The following is an 18770-nucleotide window of genomic DNA, read 5'->3' on the forward strand; positions in this document are numbered from 1 at the left end:
GTCCAGAAGCAGCGTTCGGAGGGAACCTCCCTCCATTTCTGGTCCAACGGATTCGAGTGAAGCACCGCCCCCCCCCAACACACAGTCCACTTCTGGCCAATCAGCACGGAGCTTCTCTGCGGCCGCTGTGATTGGCTCAGAGATGGGCAGGGACCCGATGTGGTACGGCAAGATTCCGGTAGAGAGACTAGGGCTGCTCGATTGTTTAAGCCCTGGATCGAGTGGTGCCTGAAGTCCCACCCTGGATGTTTCAGTTTCGCACACATTATCTTAGTTCTGCTTAAGCCACTTGGGGCCGGTTTTCTATCCGTCGTAGGTAACAAGCCCGACTAGAACACCGCCCAAGCCCCACGTATGCACGGACCCTGGCAGAACTAGAGTACTGTGCCCCCCACTCGGGGAATCCCTACCCCCAAGTTTGCGGAGAATACAGCACCAGAGGGATGTGTATAATCTCTCCTCTGCTCCCAGCCTCGCCCCTGCCACTTGGGCTGGTCGTGGGTCCCTCTCCCAAATGATTTGGGACGAAGGTCTTTGCAGCCTGTTCAGAGGGGCTCCCATTAGCCACAGCATTGTGCCGTGGGGACAGTCAGGATGGAAGGGCTCTGGGGTCTGATCCCACCTCTGCCAGGTGCTGACGGCTGTGCAGCCTTGGGATGGTGACTCCTGTCTCTGAGCCCCAGAGGCCCTGTGCTTCTCAACTTGGAATTTACCAGTACTGCAATTATCAGTTAATTGCCTGTCTCCTGTTACTTGGAAGCTCCTAAGGGGTGATGGGTGGATGTCTGCCCAGTGCCCGCACATAGTATGAGCTCAGGAAATACATGTGGAGTGGAGGAGCCTCTGTTTCTCACCCGTAAGATGTATTTTTTTTTTTTTTTGGTCCCACCACGTGGCATGCAGGATCTTAGTTCCCCGACCAGGGATCAAACCTGTGCCCCTTGCAGGGGAAGCGGGGAGTCTTAATCACTGGACTGCCAGGGAAGTCCCCAAAATGGACATTTTGATAGCCTTTTGTAAAGATGAGGGGCTAGCATGTACACCCTGGGATTAGTGGGGGCCTCTTCAGTGAAATGATGTGTTACTGCTATGAAGGGGGTCCCGGCAAGGGCTCCCTGTGGACAGTGACTTCAACCAAAGAAGTGACAATAAAGGTGGCACGGCAGGCACCGGGACAGCTGGGGGAGCGGTGGGGGGGGGGGGTAGGGAGGGAGGCAATGGTCTGAGGCCTCCACAACAGAGCTGGAAGTCCCTCCCCTGGGCTGTTCCTGACCCTGCTCTAGTGACAGAGGCTTCTCTTTGTCTGCTGTGCCCAAGACCGGGTAGCGCTGAAGACACCCGAGCAGTCCTCCAGGATGGATACAGCTGCTGCTGAGAGAGGGGTGGAGACACTGTCTGCACCCCTCCCCTCCATCTCACCCTGAACATGCCAACAGACAACGGGAACAAACAAGCCCCACTCACACTGCCCGCCCCAGGGTGGGGCTGGGGGTGGAGGCAGCAGGAGAGCTGTTGCCTTAATATGGAGCTAGTGTGGGTCGGGACAGTTCCCATCCTCATGCTGGGGAGACGACGGACCCTGGGGACCAGCAGCTGCCAGAGGTGTGCCTGGGTCCTCGGCCTGCCCTCTCGCAGGGACCCACCTGTGAGTTGCTAATAATAGCAATGGCAGTAATGATAACAGCAGCAGCTGGCCCTGTGCCACTACTATGTGAAAGTACTGCTGCCTATCTGCACCCTCACAGTTCACTCGCCATTATCCCCACTTTACAGATGAAGAAACTGAGGCTCAGAAGGGGGAAGCCCCTGGCCCTAGGGAGCCAGCTGGGGTCGGTCGGACTCGCTGGCCTCACTCTGGCCCCCCTCTCCCTGGGGCCCTTGGGAGCATTAGTGGGCCACTGGACTCCCACCCTTGGCTACTGACTCCCTGGAGCTGCTGCCCTTCTTCCAGGACCCATGGGAAGGTGGGGAGAGGAAAATCTGCAGTGCAGAGGGCAGCCCCACTCTCCCAACCTCTGCTGTTCTGGTTTTAAGAAAGCAGCGAACATTTGCCACCATCCCCACGGAGCCCAAGAAGCTGCCTCGGAGCTCTCCAGAGCCCCGATGTTCTTCTGTGCAGGCTGAGATCTGGCCCGTGGGTGCCAAAGGGGACACACCCTGCCCCTGGCCTCCTTGGAATGGGGCTCACCCAGCTTGCCTCCCTCCTCTCTGATCAGGGCTCCATCCCACGCTGTCTGCCCTGTCCGCAGACCCACTATTCACTGAGATTTCCATCTGGTTTTGGTTTTACGGGGTGGAGGAAGGGGAGGGTTTAGGGAGAATCTGAGAGCTGCCACCCAATGGAGGTTAACCCGATACATTCGCTTCTTTTCTTGGCGCCCCAAGTTCTGTCAATTTCCCCCTGCCATCCTCCTCCACAAACCCCAGGGCTGTTTGATTATCCTGTAACCTGCTTCTGATGGACACTTGGGACATCAGAGTCCTGGGCTGAGAAAGGAACCAGCATCGAGACCAGCTTTCCTACGAGTGCAAACACCGTGTCTAAACCAGCTTTGCTCAAGCCAGAGATCAGTTGAATGCGAGCGTGCGTGCGTGTGTGTGTGTGTGTGTGTGTGTGTGTGTGTGCATGTTCTAGACATGTGATGAGAACCCATCTGCCTGAGGGAGCATATCTGAATATCTCAGCCTTCTTCCCCAAGCCATCTTATCCACAGACCTTCTAGAAGTTGCAATTAATCTCTAATTTGAATTTTTAACCTCAAACGCCACATTATAAAAATAGTTGTGTTGTGTTTTATAGACGGTATTTGTCATGAAATTATACATGGTTATAATTTATGCCGTGGAAAATAAAGCAAGATGCTCATGCCACACGGGAGCAGGGGTCAGTTCCAGCCAGGCTGGGGCTGCAGCAAACTCACCATCCTTCCACAGAGGGCACCCTCGGTCACCAGGCAGGGCTGGGCAGGGGCAGAGGGGTCTTGGTCCTGTGTGTGTGTTGGGTAACTTGTCTCCTTTCTGGAAAGCATAGTTAGGAACCAGCAAAGGCCACTGGGGTCAGCTTCTGGAGCCAAGAACTCTGTTCCTAATCTCAGCTCCTCTTCCTGTGGGACCATGGGAAACCTTTCCCTCCTCAGTTTTTCCATCTGTGAAAGGGGCTTGACAGTCCTAAACTGTGCATCTGCCTCCTCCTCCCAAGTGTCAGGGAGAGTGAAAGAGAAAACAGATTGGTGTTTACTGTGCGCCTACCTGAGGCCAGGTGGGCCTAGAGCTGAGCCCTACCTGCTTGATTTTATCAACTCTTCTGAACAACCCAGGCCTCAGGTACTAGCGATGTGCCCATTTTGCAGATGAGAAATTCGAGGCTCAGAGAAACAAGACACTTTCTCAAGATCATCCAGGAAGTGGGGGTGTGGATGGAGCTGGAATCTCACAGCTAAGCTGGGTCCCCACCGGCAGCACATCCTGCCCCGGAGAAGGCGGGGGACCCACTGGGACTCTGGAACCAGCTCTCCACTTCTATGCCTGTGTCACCATCGAGTTGCATGGGAAAAATGGGGGCCGTCCCTGTCCCAGGGTCCTGGCCTGCCTGCCTGGGTCAAGGAGCAGCTCTGGTTTCTGTCCAGCAACCCTGTGCCCCGCGTTATCACCTCTCTCACCCATCCCTTTCTAAACAAATCCGGAGAGGCTGGGCGAGGTCAGAGTGAGCACAGCCAGGGGCTCCGGGCCAGCAGGGGTGGGGAACGCGCCAAAAACGAGGGCCTAAGGCCTGGAGCCCCCTGTCCTCCATACATAGCCCACCTTTCTGGGCCTCAGCTTCCTCATCTGGAAAATGGGGCCATAAGACTGCCTACCTCCTAGAGTATCTGGAATTAATGAGACGATTTACACAGAGGGTTGAGCACGTAGTAGGTGCACAATAAATGGTCCTGGCTGTTGGGATCTCGGGGATGATGACAGTGATGAAGATGAACACACTCCAACGCCACTCAGCACAGCCCGGTCACCCGGCCCTCGACACAGCCACAAGCACCCCAAACTCCCTCCACTCCCCCTGGGAGGCAGGATTTGCCGTCAGACAGCCGGGGCGACCTTCTTCATCTTGCTAATGGGTCTGCTAAGGAAACTGCCACGTCAGAGTCGTTGTGCACCTACGGCGCAAAGCCCTAGTGTTGGGTCCATGTCTTGGGTAGAGCCATCGCACAGACGGATCTGCGAGCCCCGTGTTGGGCATGGGGACCCGCCCTGCGTCGGGCTCTGCACGGCTCCTGGACCCACCCCTCTCTGACTTGGGATGTCAGATCTCACAGCAGCTGGGCCGGAGCAGACAGTTCGGGCTTTTGATCTGCTCCTTTGGAGGTGAAGCACCCAGGAGGCTCTGAGCAGCCAGGACACAAGAGCTGTTCCCAAGTCAGCCATTCCCTTCCCACGGGACACAGAACACCCGCTCAGCAAGAGCGCTACCGCGGAGGGCCTGGGTGCTCTGGACACGCCAAACGCCCACAGGCGCACAGAAAGCATTCCCACCCCGCCTAACACAAAAATTGCAAATCTTTTTTTTTTTTTTTTGTGGTACGCGGGCCTCTCACTGTTGTGGCCTCTCCCGTTGCGGAGCACAGGCTCCGGACGCACAGGCTCAGCGGCCATGGCTCACGGGCCCAGCCGCTCCGCGGCATGTGGGATCTTCCCGGACCGGGGCACGAACCCGTGTCCCCTGCATCGGCAGGCGGACTCTCAACCACTGCGCCACCAGGGAAGCCCCAAAATTGCAAATCTTGAAGTAGGCCTTGCTCGTTGGTCTTCTCCACTGGGCTCCCTCCCACCCCTTCTGCTCCTGGAACAGCCAATCTCCTCACCTCTGCATCTGCTGTTCCCTCCACCTGGAGCATCCTTCCCAACCTCTTCTTCTGGCTAACTTCACTCATCCCTTTGGGTCCCTTCTGAAAATCCACTTCCTCCAGGAAGCCTCCCCTGAACCTCCAGGCCAGGTAGGGGGCCCCATTATCTGTTCCTACCTCCTTCATAGTAGGGAGACCACACCCCCTTATTTCCTGATGGGACCCCAGGATCCAGCCCTCGGTCTGGTACGGAGTAGATGCTCAACAAATATTTGTGGAAAGAAGGATGGAGGGAAGCCTTCCCCATTTCCCCCCTTGGAGCTCTGATCTGCCCCCACCTTGAATCCGCTGCAACAGCAATAATTTTTTTCAAATAACGATCCCACTTTCAGCCGCTTTAGATCTTTGCCTTTTCTTTTTTCCTTCCCAGTGAAACCAGAGTAGTTCGTTTTTACTTCTTGTCTCCAGCAATTTCCCACTTCGAGCCCTGACACTCTCCTCGCCTCGGGGTGAGGTGGCAGGGCAGCCAGCTCTGCAGGAGAGGCTGGCCTTCCAATAAGAACATGATGTCTCTCGGAAATACGAGATTCCCAAAGGCTGGGGTCCCTCCCCAGCCCCATCCCCCCAGTCACAGCACAGCCCAGAGCCCTCCCGCCTGGGTCAGCTATGGGTCAGGCTCTGCACAGTGGTGTCCCTGGAAAAGTGGCACCTTGCTCAGGCACTGTGGAGGTTTGGGGTGAGAACCAAGGAGATGGGTGGCACAGTCCCTCCTTGGCAGGGCCTGGGGTGCTTCCAGCAAGAGGACACTGCGGCTGCTTGGCCATCTGGCAGCCCAGCGCTGTACCTGGGCTCTGGGGATCATAGCGTATTTCCTGGGTGACCTTGGGCAAGTCACTTTGCCTTTCTGAGCCTCAGTTTCCTTATCTGTAAGATGGGGATAATACTGCACCTGCCTCAAAAGGCTGCTGAGAGGACTCAGCGTGAGGCTGCTTGTGAAACACTGAGCTCGGGGCCAGACAGAGGTGAAGAGCTGGGCATCGGGGAGCTGCCTCCGTGCTCTGCTCCCTGGTCAGGGACCACGTCTTGCCTGGCCACTGATGCCTCAAACAGCACGCATGTGCACCAAACGAATGAATGAATGAATGGGTGAATGAATGAATGGATGAGTGAACGGGTGAATGAATGAATGGAACCAAGTAGCAAGGCATCTCTTGGAGGGGGACAGGGAGGCATGGTGTTTCACACACAGTCTCTTGGGGGAAGGGGAAAAGGCCTGTTTTCTCTAGCTTCTTCATGAGGGAAACAGGGAACAAAAGGCCAATTTGTCTTTTCTCCCACTTCTGGGATGTTTTCCTGGATTTTCCTCCCTAGTCTGGGATGCAGTCCTTCCTCCTCCCGGTTTGAGCTGTGGGGATGGTGCTTTAGATCCTGGGGAGGCATCCACTCCCTTGCCACACAGGGAGGATGTCACATCTGGAGGCCCCTGTGGCTTCCTAGCCTACGGGGTTCGTGGCGGGAGTGCTGGGGCGGGGGCGCCTCGCCTCAGTGTTTTTTGGCTGCATTGGGTCTTCGTTGCTGCGCGCTGGCTTTCTCTAGTTGCGGCAAGCCAGGGCTACTCTTCGTTGCTGGTGCGCGGGCTTCTCATTGCGGCGGCTTCTCTTGTTGCAGAGCACGGGCTCTAGGTGTGCGGGCTCAGGAGTTGTGGCTCACGGGCTCAGTAGCTGTGGCTTGTGGGCTCTAGAGCACAGGCTCAGTAGTTGTGGCGCACGGGCCTAGTTGCTCCGCGGCATGTGGGATCCTCCCAGACCACGGATCAAACCTGTGTCCCCTGCATTGGCAGGGGGACTCCTAACCACTGCGCCACCAGGGAAGTCCCTCCCCTAAATTCTTAAAACCACCCTGCAAGGAGGCACGATTCTTCTCCTCATATGACAAACGAGGTGCTCAGAAAAAAGAAGACATTTGCCAAGGTCACACGACTGGTCAAGGCCCCCCCCGTCGAGTGGACGGCTGTGATGCCCTGTCCAGGGCACTGTCTCCATGCAAACAGACCCTCGAATTACTGGTTCTCATCCGCAAGAAGAGAGGGCTGAAGACTGAGCTGGAGGAAGATGGAGAGGTGGAGAAGGAGGCCCCCAGGTCCACAGGGTGCCAGGGGGAGGTGCGGGAGAGAAGGGGAGGGGTGCCAGGCTCTCCCGAGGGTCCTCACCGTCTCGGGTGGGGACAGCCAGAACCTGAACCCCGGGCAGCCCGGCTGCCCACTGGCTGGACCAGCTGCCCGCGGCACCATCTTGAGAGCATTAGGGGCTGCTGTTCACAGATGTTTTCTGTTACGTGTTATTTGTTAGTCTAATGAAAGGAGGTGCACGGGCTTTCAAGACCTCGGCATTCTGCAGGGGCTTTATATGGGAGGCCGGCGCAGAGCTCTGGCGGCGAAAGGAGGCCGCGAGGCCCCTGCCAGGCGCGCCTGGCGGCTCCGGCTTTGATTCCAAGGTTTGCAGCCATCCGCGTGGTAATTCCAGCTCTGGTTAAATGTCATTTTTAATAACGCCATCTCTGGTGTGTAAACGGCTGCGGCCGGGGCAACGGGGGCGGCCAGGAGCGGGAGGCCACTGGTCGGGGAGGACAGGCAGGGAGGCGGGATCGGGGACTGTGGACAAAACCTGGGGCAAGGTGGCCGCCCTCCTGGGGCTGTGGATGTCCTACCCCAGGGGACCACTGCTAGGGGAGCCTTCAGGGTTGTGAGAGGCAGGGTGATCGGAGAGGAGGAAAGAGTAGGAGGCGGGCAGGACAATGGGAGGGGGCTTTTCCAGTGATGAGTGACAGAGACCCCCAGCTCAGCAGGGAGGCTTCTGACCACCCCACCTCACCCTGTCACCCTGGCAGCTAGAGAGAGTCAGGATGCTTGAGAGAGAGAGAGACAGATCTCCCCCCGTGGCAGTGCCAGCTCTTTGGGTGGCCTTGGGCTGGTACCCAGTAGGTGCCCAGTGAGAGCTGGCAGACTGTCAACAGTGACTGTGCTCTCCTAGACCCAGCAGCGCGGCTCCCAGCGTAGTCAGGTCTCTGGAGACGCTGCTCTGGGGAACAGCACCCTCCCCCCACATACTGGACCCTTCCAGGTGCTTCCAAATGATGCCCGGCTTCCCTGGCAGCTCCACCTGGCCTCTCCATCCTCCCAGAAGAGGACCATTTTCCACTCAGGCAAACTGAGGAAGACGACAGAGGGGCAGCGTTAGCCCTGGAAGGAGCCTCTGAGAGCACGGCAGTGCTCACCTTTTAATGCACGTAAAAATCGCTTGGGGCCCTGCTAAATGCAGAGGTCCGGGCCCAGGCTCCAGAGGGTGTCATTCCACGGGCTGGATCCTGGGAACATGCATTTAACCAGCTCCCAGGGTGATTCGAATGCAGTGATTCCTGGGACCACTGTTTGTTGACAAACAGATGGTCCGACCCCCTCAGATGGGGACGCTAAGGCCAGGGTCAGGGCGTGTCCCGAGCTGTAGGGCTGGGCAAGCCCCAGTGTCCTAACTCCTTGTCCAGGGCCCTAGTGCCTCCTGGGCAGCGGCGTCACAGGAGGTGACACATCTTCCCTTGTCAGTTCTTAAGCACAGAGGTGTTTGCTCAGCTCTGGGAGGAAAAGCCTCTGTAGAAGCTTCCAGGTCTTGCAGCCCCTGGGCCTCCTGATCTCACCGCCCCCCACCCCAGGACCTTCTCCAAAGACCACAAGCCCCCCTCTCGGGCCACCAGGTCCCAGCTTCTTGGCTTCTCTATAACTCGTCACCCCCGCGTCCTTCTAAGGTCTCCACTGCCCCCCAAACCAGAAGGTCCCGGCTGCCCCTCCCACCCACAGGAAAGCAGAAGGGATCACAAAGAACGACCGAAAGTAATGTCTTCCAGAGCCTGCTTCATTTTTAGGACGCAATAAAAGATATCATTAGCCGTAAAGGGCCCCATGTGGACAGCATCCTGTCATCACGGTGGCCCCTTGGAGCCGGGCTGGGAGCGAGCAGCTTCCCAGATGTGGCAGGGACACAGGGCGAGGGGGCCTGACTGGGGGGCAGCGCGAGCATCAGGGTCATTGAGGTAGCGACCTTCATTCCCAGGATATCTGGAGACGCCCCGAATCCCGGGGGGGCATGGCCTCTTTCTGGCAGCCGCTCTGCTCCCTCCGGGCGGGGAGGGCGGGGAGCGCCCTGCCACAGGCCTCCGGCCCCTGGGGGCTGCCCGGCACCCTGTCTCCCTGTGTCGGCTCAGCAGGGGCGTTTGCCCAGATAACTTTCCCCAGCTCTGTCTAAACAGGAAGCTCCCACGGCGCTTTCCTACTCACCACCTCGCAAAAGGCACTTAACCCTTGGCCCATCCCGGCACGGTCAGGCTGCTCATCTATCCACCAGCGGCCTGAGGCCATGCTGGCCATTAGCAGCCTGGACCTGATCATTTGGGCCAGGCTGGAGCCCTCAGGCCGGGGTGTGAGGGTAGGTGTGTGTGTGAGTGAGAAGTTTTGTGTATGGTGGGGCGGGGATCGTGTGTATTGGTGGGGGGGGGGGATGGGGGGATGGGGTGGGCTGTGCATGTCTCCGTGTCTGTGAGCCTGGGAAAGCCAGTCCACCATGTGGTTCCCAAATGCCAGCCCATGACAGCGTTTTCACCGACCTACCGCAAAATGAGAAAAACAGGGGTGATTCGCAAGTTTTTTTGTTAAGCTAAGTTAAGTCCGTTTTGAGGAACATTCTTTACTCCGAGATGAAGATGCTGAAAGGTTCTTTTGGGCTTCCCTGGTGGCACAGTGGTTAAGAATCCGCATGCCAATGCAGGGGACACGGGTTCGAGCCCTGGTCCGGGAAGATCCCACATGCCTTGCAGCAAGTAAGCCCGTGCACCACAACTACTGAGCACGCGTGCCACAACTACTGAAGCCTGCACGCCTAGACCCCGTGCTCCACAACTAGAGAAGCCCCGCTTGCTGCAACTAGAGAAAGCCCGCGCACAGCAACGAAGATCCAACGCAGCCAAAAATAATACATAAATTAAATAAACAAACGTATTGTTAAAAAAAGATGAAAGGAAAAAAAAGAGGCTGAAAGGTTCTTTCTTGGATAAACGGATAGGGGCAACAAGATGGTAGCTGTCGTGAGTAAATGGCTTTTCTTGGCACCTTTTAAAACCGCCCACTCTATGCCAGTTCTTCGCAGTGCCTGGAAATTTTCACTGGGGCTTGAAATCTGAAAGTCTGGGCAGGTGGTTGCAGGTCAAGTCCTGACCCATAGTTGGTGCTCAGAAAATGGCTGCTGAATGAATGAGTGAATAAATGAATGAATATGGAAGCTAGGGGTGGCCTGGGAAAGGGGGCCTGTCCTGTGGCTGTTCCTCAGAGTCAGGGACCCTCTGCAGCTCTCCCGTGTCCAGGAGGCCATTCTGGACGTTTCCAGGCAGGGGCGGGTAGAAGACCCCCACTTGTTCTCACTCCTTCCCAAACCTCCCAAGCCAGACAGTCCCCACGCCGCCAGGCCTGACCCGTCTCCCACACACCTGTGACCCAGGCCAGGCTGCTGAGGACGTGGCTGCCTTGGCGGCCTCACGGCTCCCTGAATGCAGCCCACACCAGCCTGGGAGTGGGCATCCCTGGCCAGACCACCCAGCACTCTGGGGGCTCCGGGGATGGCTTCAGCCAGCGGTAGAGAGCGGGGGCTTCGAGACAGGCCTGGGCTGGAAGCCCGTATTCATTCGTGTGAACTTGGTAACTGCTCAGCTTCTCTGAGCCTCACCTTCCCTCTCCATAGGATGGGGATGATAGGGCTCCCCTCGTGGCGCAGTGGTTGAGAGTCCGCCTGCCAATGCAGGGGACACGGGTTCGTGCCCCGGTCTGGGAAGATCCCACATGCCGCGGAGCGGCTGGGCCCGTGAGCCATGGCCGCTGAGCCTGCGCGTCCGGAGGCCGTGCTCCACAATGGGAGAGGCCACAACAGTGAGAGGCCCGCGTACCGCAAAAAAAAAAAAAAAGATGGGGATAATAAAAGGACCCACTTCCACGTTTGGTGTGAAGACAATGTGGTGTAAGGGGTATGGGGCCCCGGCCAGCAAAGAGGAAGCAACTGGTCACTCTCACCACGTCCCATCAAGGGCTCGTCCCTTCAACTCCACTCCCGTGGCCTCTAACCCCTGGTTGGGTTCCAACACTGATGCCCCATTTGGAGGCTGTGTTCAGGGGCGCACTGGCTCCCCCTTAAATCACTCCCAAGGTTCTCTTCCGCTTGGGGTTAGCCACTGCCCTTTGCGTCTGGCAAACCAGGAAGGCCTCCCAAGTTTTGCCTTGTGCAGGTTGACCTCGCATCCCTGCCCAGGACAAGCCACTGAAAACCCTTCCTTCCTGTCTCTATCCACTTTGAAACCTAACACGGCACTGAGTCCATCCCAATAGCTCCACTCTGTGCCAGCCCTCAAGGCCTCCCTGCCCCCGTTAGATCCCCAAACAAACCTTAGCTTGCGTCTCCCCAGCAACTAGATGGGGCTGCCCCTCTCCCATTTCTCCAGCCCAGATGCTGAGCTCTGCAGGAGACAGAAGTTTGGACTTGCAATCCAAAAACAAATCCCACCTCTCCGGTCCCAGGTGGGAGACCTTAGGCAGGTTGATTTGCCTCTCTGGGCCTCCCCAAAATAGGAATGGCAGTCACTCGCCCTGCCTGACTCACAGGGCTGCTGTGAGCATCTCCATGAGCTGTAACGGAGGCCCTTTATTTAGCACCTACTGTGTGCCAGGCATGGTCTCCCACAGCCACTGAGGGTCCACCCGGTAAGGGACATTGCTGTCCAGCATTCCCATTTCACAGATGGCAACACTGAGCCTCATGGTACTTTCTAGGCCTCAAGGGTGGCGTGCCAGCAGGCATTATCACTTCTGCTCCAAAGTCACTTTTCTGGAGTCTTCTGGAAGGGAACAGTGACAGCTCCTGCCCTGTTGAGCTCCTGCTCACAGGGAAGGGCCCTCATGGGGGCGCCAGCTGGTCTGAGGCCCCTGTGCCAGGCCCCCAAGCGCCACCTAGATGATCTATAGAGGAGCAAGGCCACCCTGCAACCACAGACAATGAACGAAACAGCAAGAGCGCTCCCTCAGACAAAAAGCCAGAGATGTAGACCGTTGCCCCCACTCCCACCAGCTACCCTGGGAAACCCAGCCGTGCTCAGACTGAACCCCCTGGGCTCTCAGCTTCTAGGCCTGGTTCCTCAGCTCTCACCACTCCTGTCTCCCTGCTCCTGGGCATGTGCTGTGGGATGCCCTCACCTGTCTGGGGATCCAGGCCCAGCCAGGACCCAGTCCTCAGAGACTCCACCTTCCTGGGGAGACGGGCCCATCACGGGGCAATTTCTCAGCCCGAATGACATCATGGTGAGAGACAGGAGCAGCCCCACAGACATCTGTGTGCCACCTCCCATTGTTCAGGTGGGGAACTGAGGCCCGGAGAAGGGATGTGACAGGCCCGAGGTCACACGCGGAGATGGCAGCAAAAGCCAGGACCCGATGCTGGGTGTCCTGACCCCCCCATCCAAGGCTCATTCACAGCAGATGGCTCTGTCCCCCCTCGCCACCCCTCCCCCAAGGAAATGGATGGAGGGAAAGGAGGGGAGGGGAGAAGGGAGGAGGGAAGGAAAGCAGGCTTATCTTTAAAAGGCCTGGTTCTGAAGAAACCCTTTTGTCTTCATCCCTCACCAGCCCTGCTCCTGTTTCACAGGCCGGCCCCCTCCGTCTCCTTCCTCCAAGGCCCCAGAGGCTGCGGCTGCCACCTTTCAGAGCCAGTTAGAAGGAGGCCAGTTAAAAAGTCAGATATGGGGGACTTCCCTGGTGGTCCAGTGTTTGAGAATCTGCCTTCCAATGCAGGGGATACAGGTTCAATCCCTGGTCGGGGGCCTAAGATCCTACATGACACGGGGCAACTAAGCCCGTGCACCGCAACTACTGAGCCGCGCGCTCTGGAGCCCGCGTACCACAACTAGAGAGAAGCCTGCACGCTGCAACGAAAGACCCCGCATGCTGCAACAAAGATCTCGTGTGCAGCAGGTAAGACCTGACGCAGCCAAATAAATAAATAATATATATATATATTTTTTTTAAAGTCAGATACGGAAAACAGTATGGCAGTTCTCAAAAAATTCAACGTAGAATTACCACACGATCCAGCAATTCTACTCCTGTGTATATGCCCCAAAGAACTGAAAGCAGGGACTTGAAGAGATATTTGCACACCCATGCCCCTAGCAGTATTACCCACAACCACCAAATGGCAGAAGCAACCCAAGGGTCCACCGACAGATGAACAGGTAAACAAAATGTGGGATATACTCAACACAGTAGAATATTACTCAACCTTAAAAAGGAAGGAAATTCTAACACCTTCTATGACATGGACGAATCTTGAGAACATTATGCTACGTGAAATAAGCCAGACACAGAAGGATAAGTACTGTGTGATTCCACATATATGAGGTCCTTAGAGGAGTCAGATTCATAGAGACAGACAATAGAATGGTGATTGCCAAGGGCTGGGGGAGGGAAAACAGGGAGTTAGGGTTTAATGGGGGCAAAGTTTCAGTTGGAGAAGATGAAAAAGTTTTGGAGATGGATGGCGGGGACGGTCATATAATGATGTGAATGTACTTAACACCACTGAACTGTACACTTACAAAATGGTTAAAATGGTAAATCATATGTTAGGGGTATTTGACCACAAGAAAAATCCAAAAATTGAAGGCCATTCGGCCCGTCTCTCAAACTCAGTGGTCCCTTCAGGCCCCCCACTCAGACACACTCAGTCCTGCCTTCCACCACTGGCAAGGGGGAGGTAGAGGTCCCCACCCAAACCAGGCTCATCCTTGGCCTCCTGTCACCCATCAACAGGTGTGGCTCAGGGACCAGCTCCGCGAGGGGAGTGCAAACCCCCTGGCCAGGGTCCCAGCCCACCCCGGCTCAGCCTGTGCCCTCAGGCTCCAGGCACCCCACTGTCCTGAATCTCCGGGAAGTGGACCCACTTGGTCCTGGCATTTTCTGTAACACGTCCCAGCCCCACCCAGGCCAGGCAGCCTCCCCAGGCTGGGGGCCTCACCCCTGCCTGGCTCCAGGGGTTTCGTTTATTTTCAGTGTGTCCACATCCCTGTTTCTGCCCTGCCCACAGGAGGGAATGCGGTAAAGAAAATCTCAGTTATTAATGCGGTTTCTTTTGTTGTAAGTCAGTGCAGAGGCAGCAAATGAGAGTTTATTTTCCTAACGTGCTTGGCATAGCTCAGTGCCCCGGCCCAGACCTCAGCGTTTGATTTGGGAGGAACCCGAGACCCCGATTTGCTCTGAGTCACCGGCGAAGCCACAGTCTTCCCGGTCAGTTCCAGGGGGAGCCTGGTCCCGGGGAATCATTGGCAAAAATAGGCTACATCTACTGATGACTTGGTGAAAACAAAAGATGGAAAAATATATTCAAAAAACTTTGAGACTGCTAACCTGGCACGTTGAAAAGATATCAATTTTCCAACTCATCAGTTTCCCCATTAACCTTCATTTTTCTAATAAGGCGCACCCCATCTCTGTTTGGTGTCAGTCGCTTTCTTTGGACCTGGAAGCAGCTCCAGAAGCCACAGGAAAAGCCACTTCTGAGTATGTCCAAATCTTCACTGAGGGGCCAGGGTTCCCTGTGGGTCCAGGACTGGAGGACGAAGCCACAGCCCAGGACCCAAGCCTGCCAGCCTGGGGTCCAGAGTCCTAGCATCCCAAGGTTTGGTTGCCTGCTTTGTAAAGGGGTCCAGTGATGCAGGCTGGGCTCACCAGGATGCGGGGATGAAAGGTCCCCTCTCCCCCAGCTTTGGAGACTTTAGGACTTGGGAGTCCAGCGGCAGTGGTGGGGGGACCTGCTTGAGGGAGGAAGGAAGGAAGGAAGGAAGAAGAGTGGGACACAGGCCTCTCCTCCATCCACTTTCTGTCTGCAGTCCGAGACCCAGCGAGCAAGCCAAGGGATTCTCCCAGGCACGGGGGCTGCCTCAGAGTGCCCCCACCCCTGCCCCCCACCGCCTGGCAGCGGGCACCCCTGGAATGAGCCCAGTTGGCCTTGGGGAGCTGCTTGACTCGACATAAAACATTTGGATTTCATGGCCTAGTGATTTGTTTTCAGTCTGAGGAATGAGTATAGGGTTACCTCCTTTTAATTTTGCCAAGTAAGGACATTAAAATAAAACAATCTCCAGTTACTATCCCTATTTCATAGAAGAAAGGGTGTTTTAACACCAAAAATGCGTAGGAAAGATATAATCCCAAACAAGAGACTCCTTTAAGCTGGATTTCAGAGCTTCAGGAACTCTCCATGTTGTCCACGTTGCTTTCCATTTGCAGAGGCCTGGAGCAAATCGCCCAAAGGGCTGAGGGCCAGAAGCTTGGGGGTGGGGGCGTCCCTTGAGCCCGGCCCCAACTCTGCCTGCGGCCCCTTGTCCCTCACAGATGAGAAAGGCGATCCCCACCTCTGGAAGCAGACCAACTGAGGGCATCAGGGGCCCCCAACCCCATCCCACCTGATGCCACACCCAGGGTGTCCTCTGTCCCCGGTACCTGGGAATTCCCTGTGTGCAGAAGCCCCTCCTCAGAGAAAGGGCTCCTGGGCTCTCAGTGAGGGTGGCCTGACCCCAGGGGGCTGCTGCAGAGGCCTGCTGCCCACCCAGCTGTCTGGGGGTTGCCAGTGGCCCTGTCCAGGTACTTGTGGCACCCACCCCAGCCGGCACTTGAGTACAAAACGCCCTGCCTCCTTCCTTCTCTCCCCAACCCTCAGGGCCCCCCATTCAACAGGGCAAAACCAAAGACCTCTCCTCTGTCCTGTGGGGAGGCCAGCTCAGAGCCAGCAGAGACCCGAGGTGCTCACACGACCCAGGCTGGCCGGCCCCGCCCCCTCACCAGAGGGCACCCCACTTTACCCTTGGCCCAAACCAGACACCGTCCTTCCACTTTTCCACTAGGGAAACCCCAGCTCCCAGGAGTGGGTCTACCCACTTCCTGATCACCTGGGCGGGTGAACAGATGCCAGCCTGTGGCTGGCGGGAGGCGGATGCCACTGGGAAACACGGCACCAGCGGGGCGCTCTCTGAGGTGCACTATGAAAGGCAGGTGTGTGTCAGGTGTCCCTCACAGGTGTCCCTCACAGGTGTCCCTCACGACCGCACAGGCTCCCGGACAAGGTTTGCGATGAGGATGCCGTCACCTCCGTTTTCCCTGCACCTCCTCTCATCTGAAAAGCGGGGCACGCAGCCATCCAGAGCTCCCCTGAGACCCAGGGGCTGGTGCGGGGAAGTGGGGGGCGGGGTCCCTGGGGACAGGTGGGAAGGCTGCTGGAATCAGGTGGGTGACTCTTAGGGGCCCAGAGCCTCCAGCAGGGCAGCCTGCTCCCCAGAGCTCGGGCAGCAAGCCGGCAGTGGTCTCCGACGACCCCACCTCCTTTTCAGGGCTTGGGTGAGCTATGGGGACTCCCGTCCTCCCCTCCCTCCAGGAAACTCTCCATCTTCTCCTGCCCTAGCCACACCCCCCTTCCTACCAAGGGCTCAGGGCCCAGCAATCCTCTGTGACTTTTTGAAAAAAGCCACTTGGGTGGGTTGTTTGTTTTTAAGGCCCTTTCCTGATGACCTTTAACCTCGGCAGGGGAAGAGAGGCCTAGCTAGCTCTTCAGGGCTGGGCCATTCCCCCTAGGGAGCTGCTAGTGGGGCAAACTGGAGGTAGAGGGGGGGCAGGCATCGGTACCCCAGCCAGGAAGTCCATCTTACAAAAGCCTAGTAGTCGCTGGATTGGTATGCTGGAGCTAGAGAAGGGGGCAGAGTCTGAAACTTAGCTGTGCGACCAGGTCACTTTGCCCCTCGGAAGCCTCGGTTTCCCCAGCAGTAATCGCACCCGCGTCTCAGGCTCTTTGGGAGTGGGGCCTCCAGGGCTGCCTCCGGGGTAGGACACACGGCACACAGCTCCCCGTGCTTCCAACGACTGGAGGTGGCTCTGGCCAAAAGGCAGTGCCCCTCCGCCAGTCGAGAGCTCCCGTCCCGCAGCCCGCCCCATCGCGACATACAGCCTCAACGAGGGCTGCGGCGGCGGCGGCGGGCCAACCCATCACTCGGGCTGCAGTGCCCGGCGCCCGCACCCCCGGAGGTCCTGCCGCGGCGCCTCCTTCCCAGGCTGGGGTGCGGCTGAGCCAGCGCCCCGCATCCGTCGCCTGCCCCGTGCTCACCCCTTTGGACCCACGAACCTCTGGCCTCGCACCCCTCCAGCCCCCGCACCCCCGTATTTCAGTTCCCACGGCCCTCGGCAGCCCCGCCCGAACCCCCGGCCCGGCCCCGCGCACTCACCGTCCTGCGGCGCCGCTTCGCTGCCGCTGCTGCCCCCGGACGGCTCGCGCGCCGCGCCCTCCCGCGCCTCTGCCCTGGCCGCGGGGCGCGGCGCTAGCCGCCCGGCCGCCGCCACCTCCTCCAGGTCCAGGAGGTGGCTGACGGTGAAGTTCTTGCGCGCCTGGGCGCAGTCGCCGGGCCCCAGCGCTGGCGGCGGCGGCGGCGGCGGCCCCGGGCCCAGCGCCGGCTTGTCCGGGGCGAAGGCGGCGCCGGCCGCGCTGTCCATGCCCGCGGGCCGCCCCGGGGTCGCCGGCGGCGGTGGCGGGCGCGGGTCCGAGGCGGGGGTGGCAGGCGCGGGTCGGAGCGAGCGCGCCCCGGCCGCCCCGCGCTCGGCCCCGCTCCCGGCCGCCTCCTGGCTCCGCGGCCGCCGCGGCCCGCCCGGCGCTGACGTCGGGGGAAACCAACTTTCTTCCCTCCCCTTCTCTGCCGCCTCGCTCGCTCCCAAGTTGCTCAAACGGGAGCTCCTCCGGCCACACGCCCCTTCTTGAAGCAGACCTCGCCCCCTGCCTCCCTCCTCCTCGCCTCGCCCGCCCCCATCGCTCCGGCTGCGGGGAGGGAGGGGGTCCCGCCTGAGCCAGGCTGGAGGCTGGCGGCGGGGAGGGGGAGAACAAGGGGTGTCCTCCTTTCACCCTCCCCACCCACATTTTGAGGAATGGGAAAGTTCAGTGTTTGGGTGTGTGTGTCTTTTTTTTTTTTTTTTAATCCCCCAACAAGTGTCTGGGGAGGTGATAGTGGAGGGATTAGCAGCCCCGCTTCCATTTACAAATTCCTCCGCAGAGGAGGGGGGAGCGACTCTGAGACAGTTGCCAGGGAAGGTCTGGAACTCCCAACTCCATTCTCACCCCCCATGCACCCCAACGCAGTCCCTGATTTAACGGAGGAGAGGCCTGGGTCCGCCCTGTTCACTCCGCCTGGCCCCAGGTGCTCTCCCCCAGATAGCAGCACATCCTCAAGCTTCTGGGGGGTATGCCTTCCCCCCACCAACACATACACCTCGGAGCCCGGCTCCAGAATGCCCCAGGCCCTCCCCAAGGAAAACCAAACCGGGAGGAAAGAGTTTCCCTCCAGAATTCCTAGTTTACACCCAGAGGGTAGATAGACAGCCAGACTGACAGCCAGACTGACAGATGGGTGACAGGGAAAGAGAGAGGACAGCCTGAGTCTCTGCTCTTGTTTTTGTTTTGCAAGGAAAGCACAGAAAAGATGCCCCCGGTGGTGAAGCTGAGACTGTAAGCCCTCCAGATGCTACAGTTCTTTCCCCAGGAAGGCTGCTTGGAGGCCTGACCCTCTGAAGTCCCTGCCACCATTGTAGAGCCATAATGTTATAGCAACAAAGATAAGCCCACAGGGAGAAGGCCTTCAGAATCTCCTACCCCCACTCACGCACAGCAAACCCACCCTGCACACACCCCCTGAAAACCTGCAGACCAGCAGCCCAGGTTCTGCATGAGTGAGAGTTCTTCCCAGAAAGGAATCACCCCCAAGATGAGGCTGAGTGTCCCCCAAGGTGGCATTAGCCACAGCGATCCAGAGAGGCACATGCGT

At 58.0% G+C, this 18770-nt stretch overlaps 1 protein-coding gene across 1 annotated transcript in view; it reads right to left on the bottom strand.

Moving 5' to 3' along the window:
• The window catches only part of PRRX2 (paired related homeobox 2), a 46571-nt gene extending 29113 nt beyond the window's left edge, over nucleotides 1-17458 (bottom strand). The window contains exon 1 of the mRNA XM_082843494.1: nucleotides 17187-17458. Within this exon, the coding sequence (XP_082699620.1) occupies nucleotides 17187-17451 (265 nt within the window). The 5' untranslated portion in view covers nucleotides 17452-17458. The remainder of the gene's footprint in view (nucleotides 1-17186) is intronic.
• Between the last annotated feature and the right edge of the window lie 1312 nt (nucleotides 17459-18770).

This window comes from Leucopleurus acutus (assembly GCF_964270905.1).
Source record: "Leucopleurus acutus genome assembly, chromosome: 7".
Classification (NCBI taxonomy): Eukaryota; Metazoa; Chordata; class Mammalia; order Artiodactyla; family Delphinidae; genus Leucopleurus; species Leucopleurus acutus.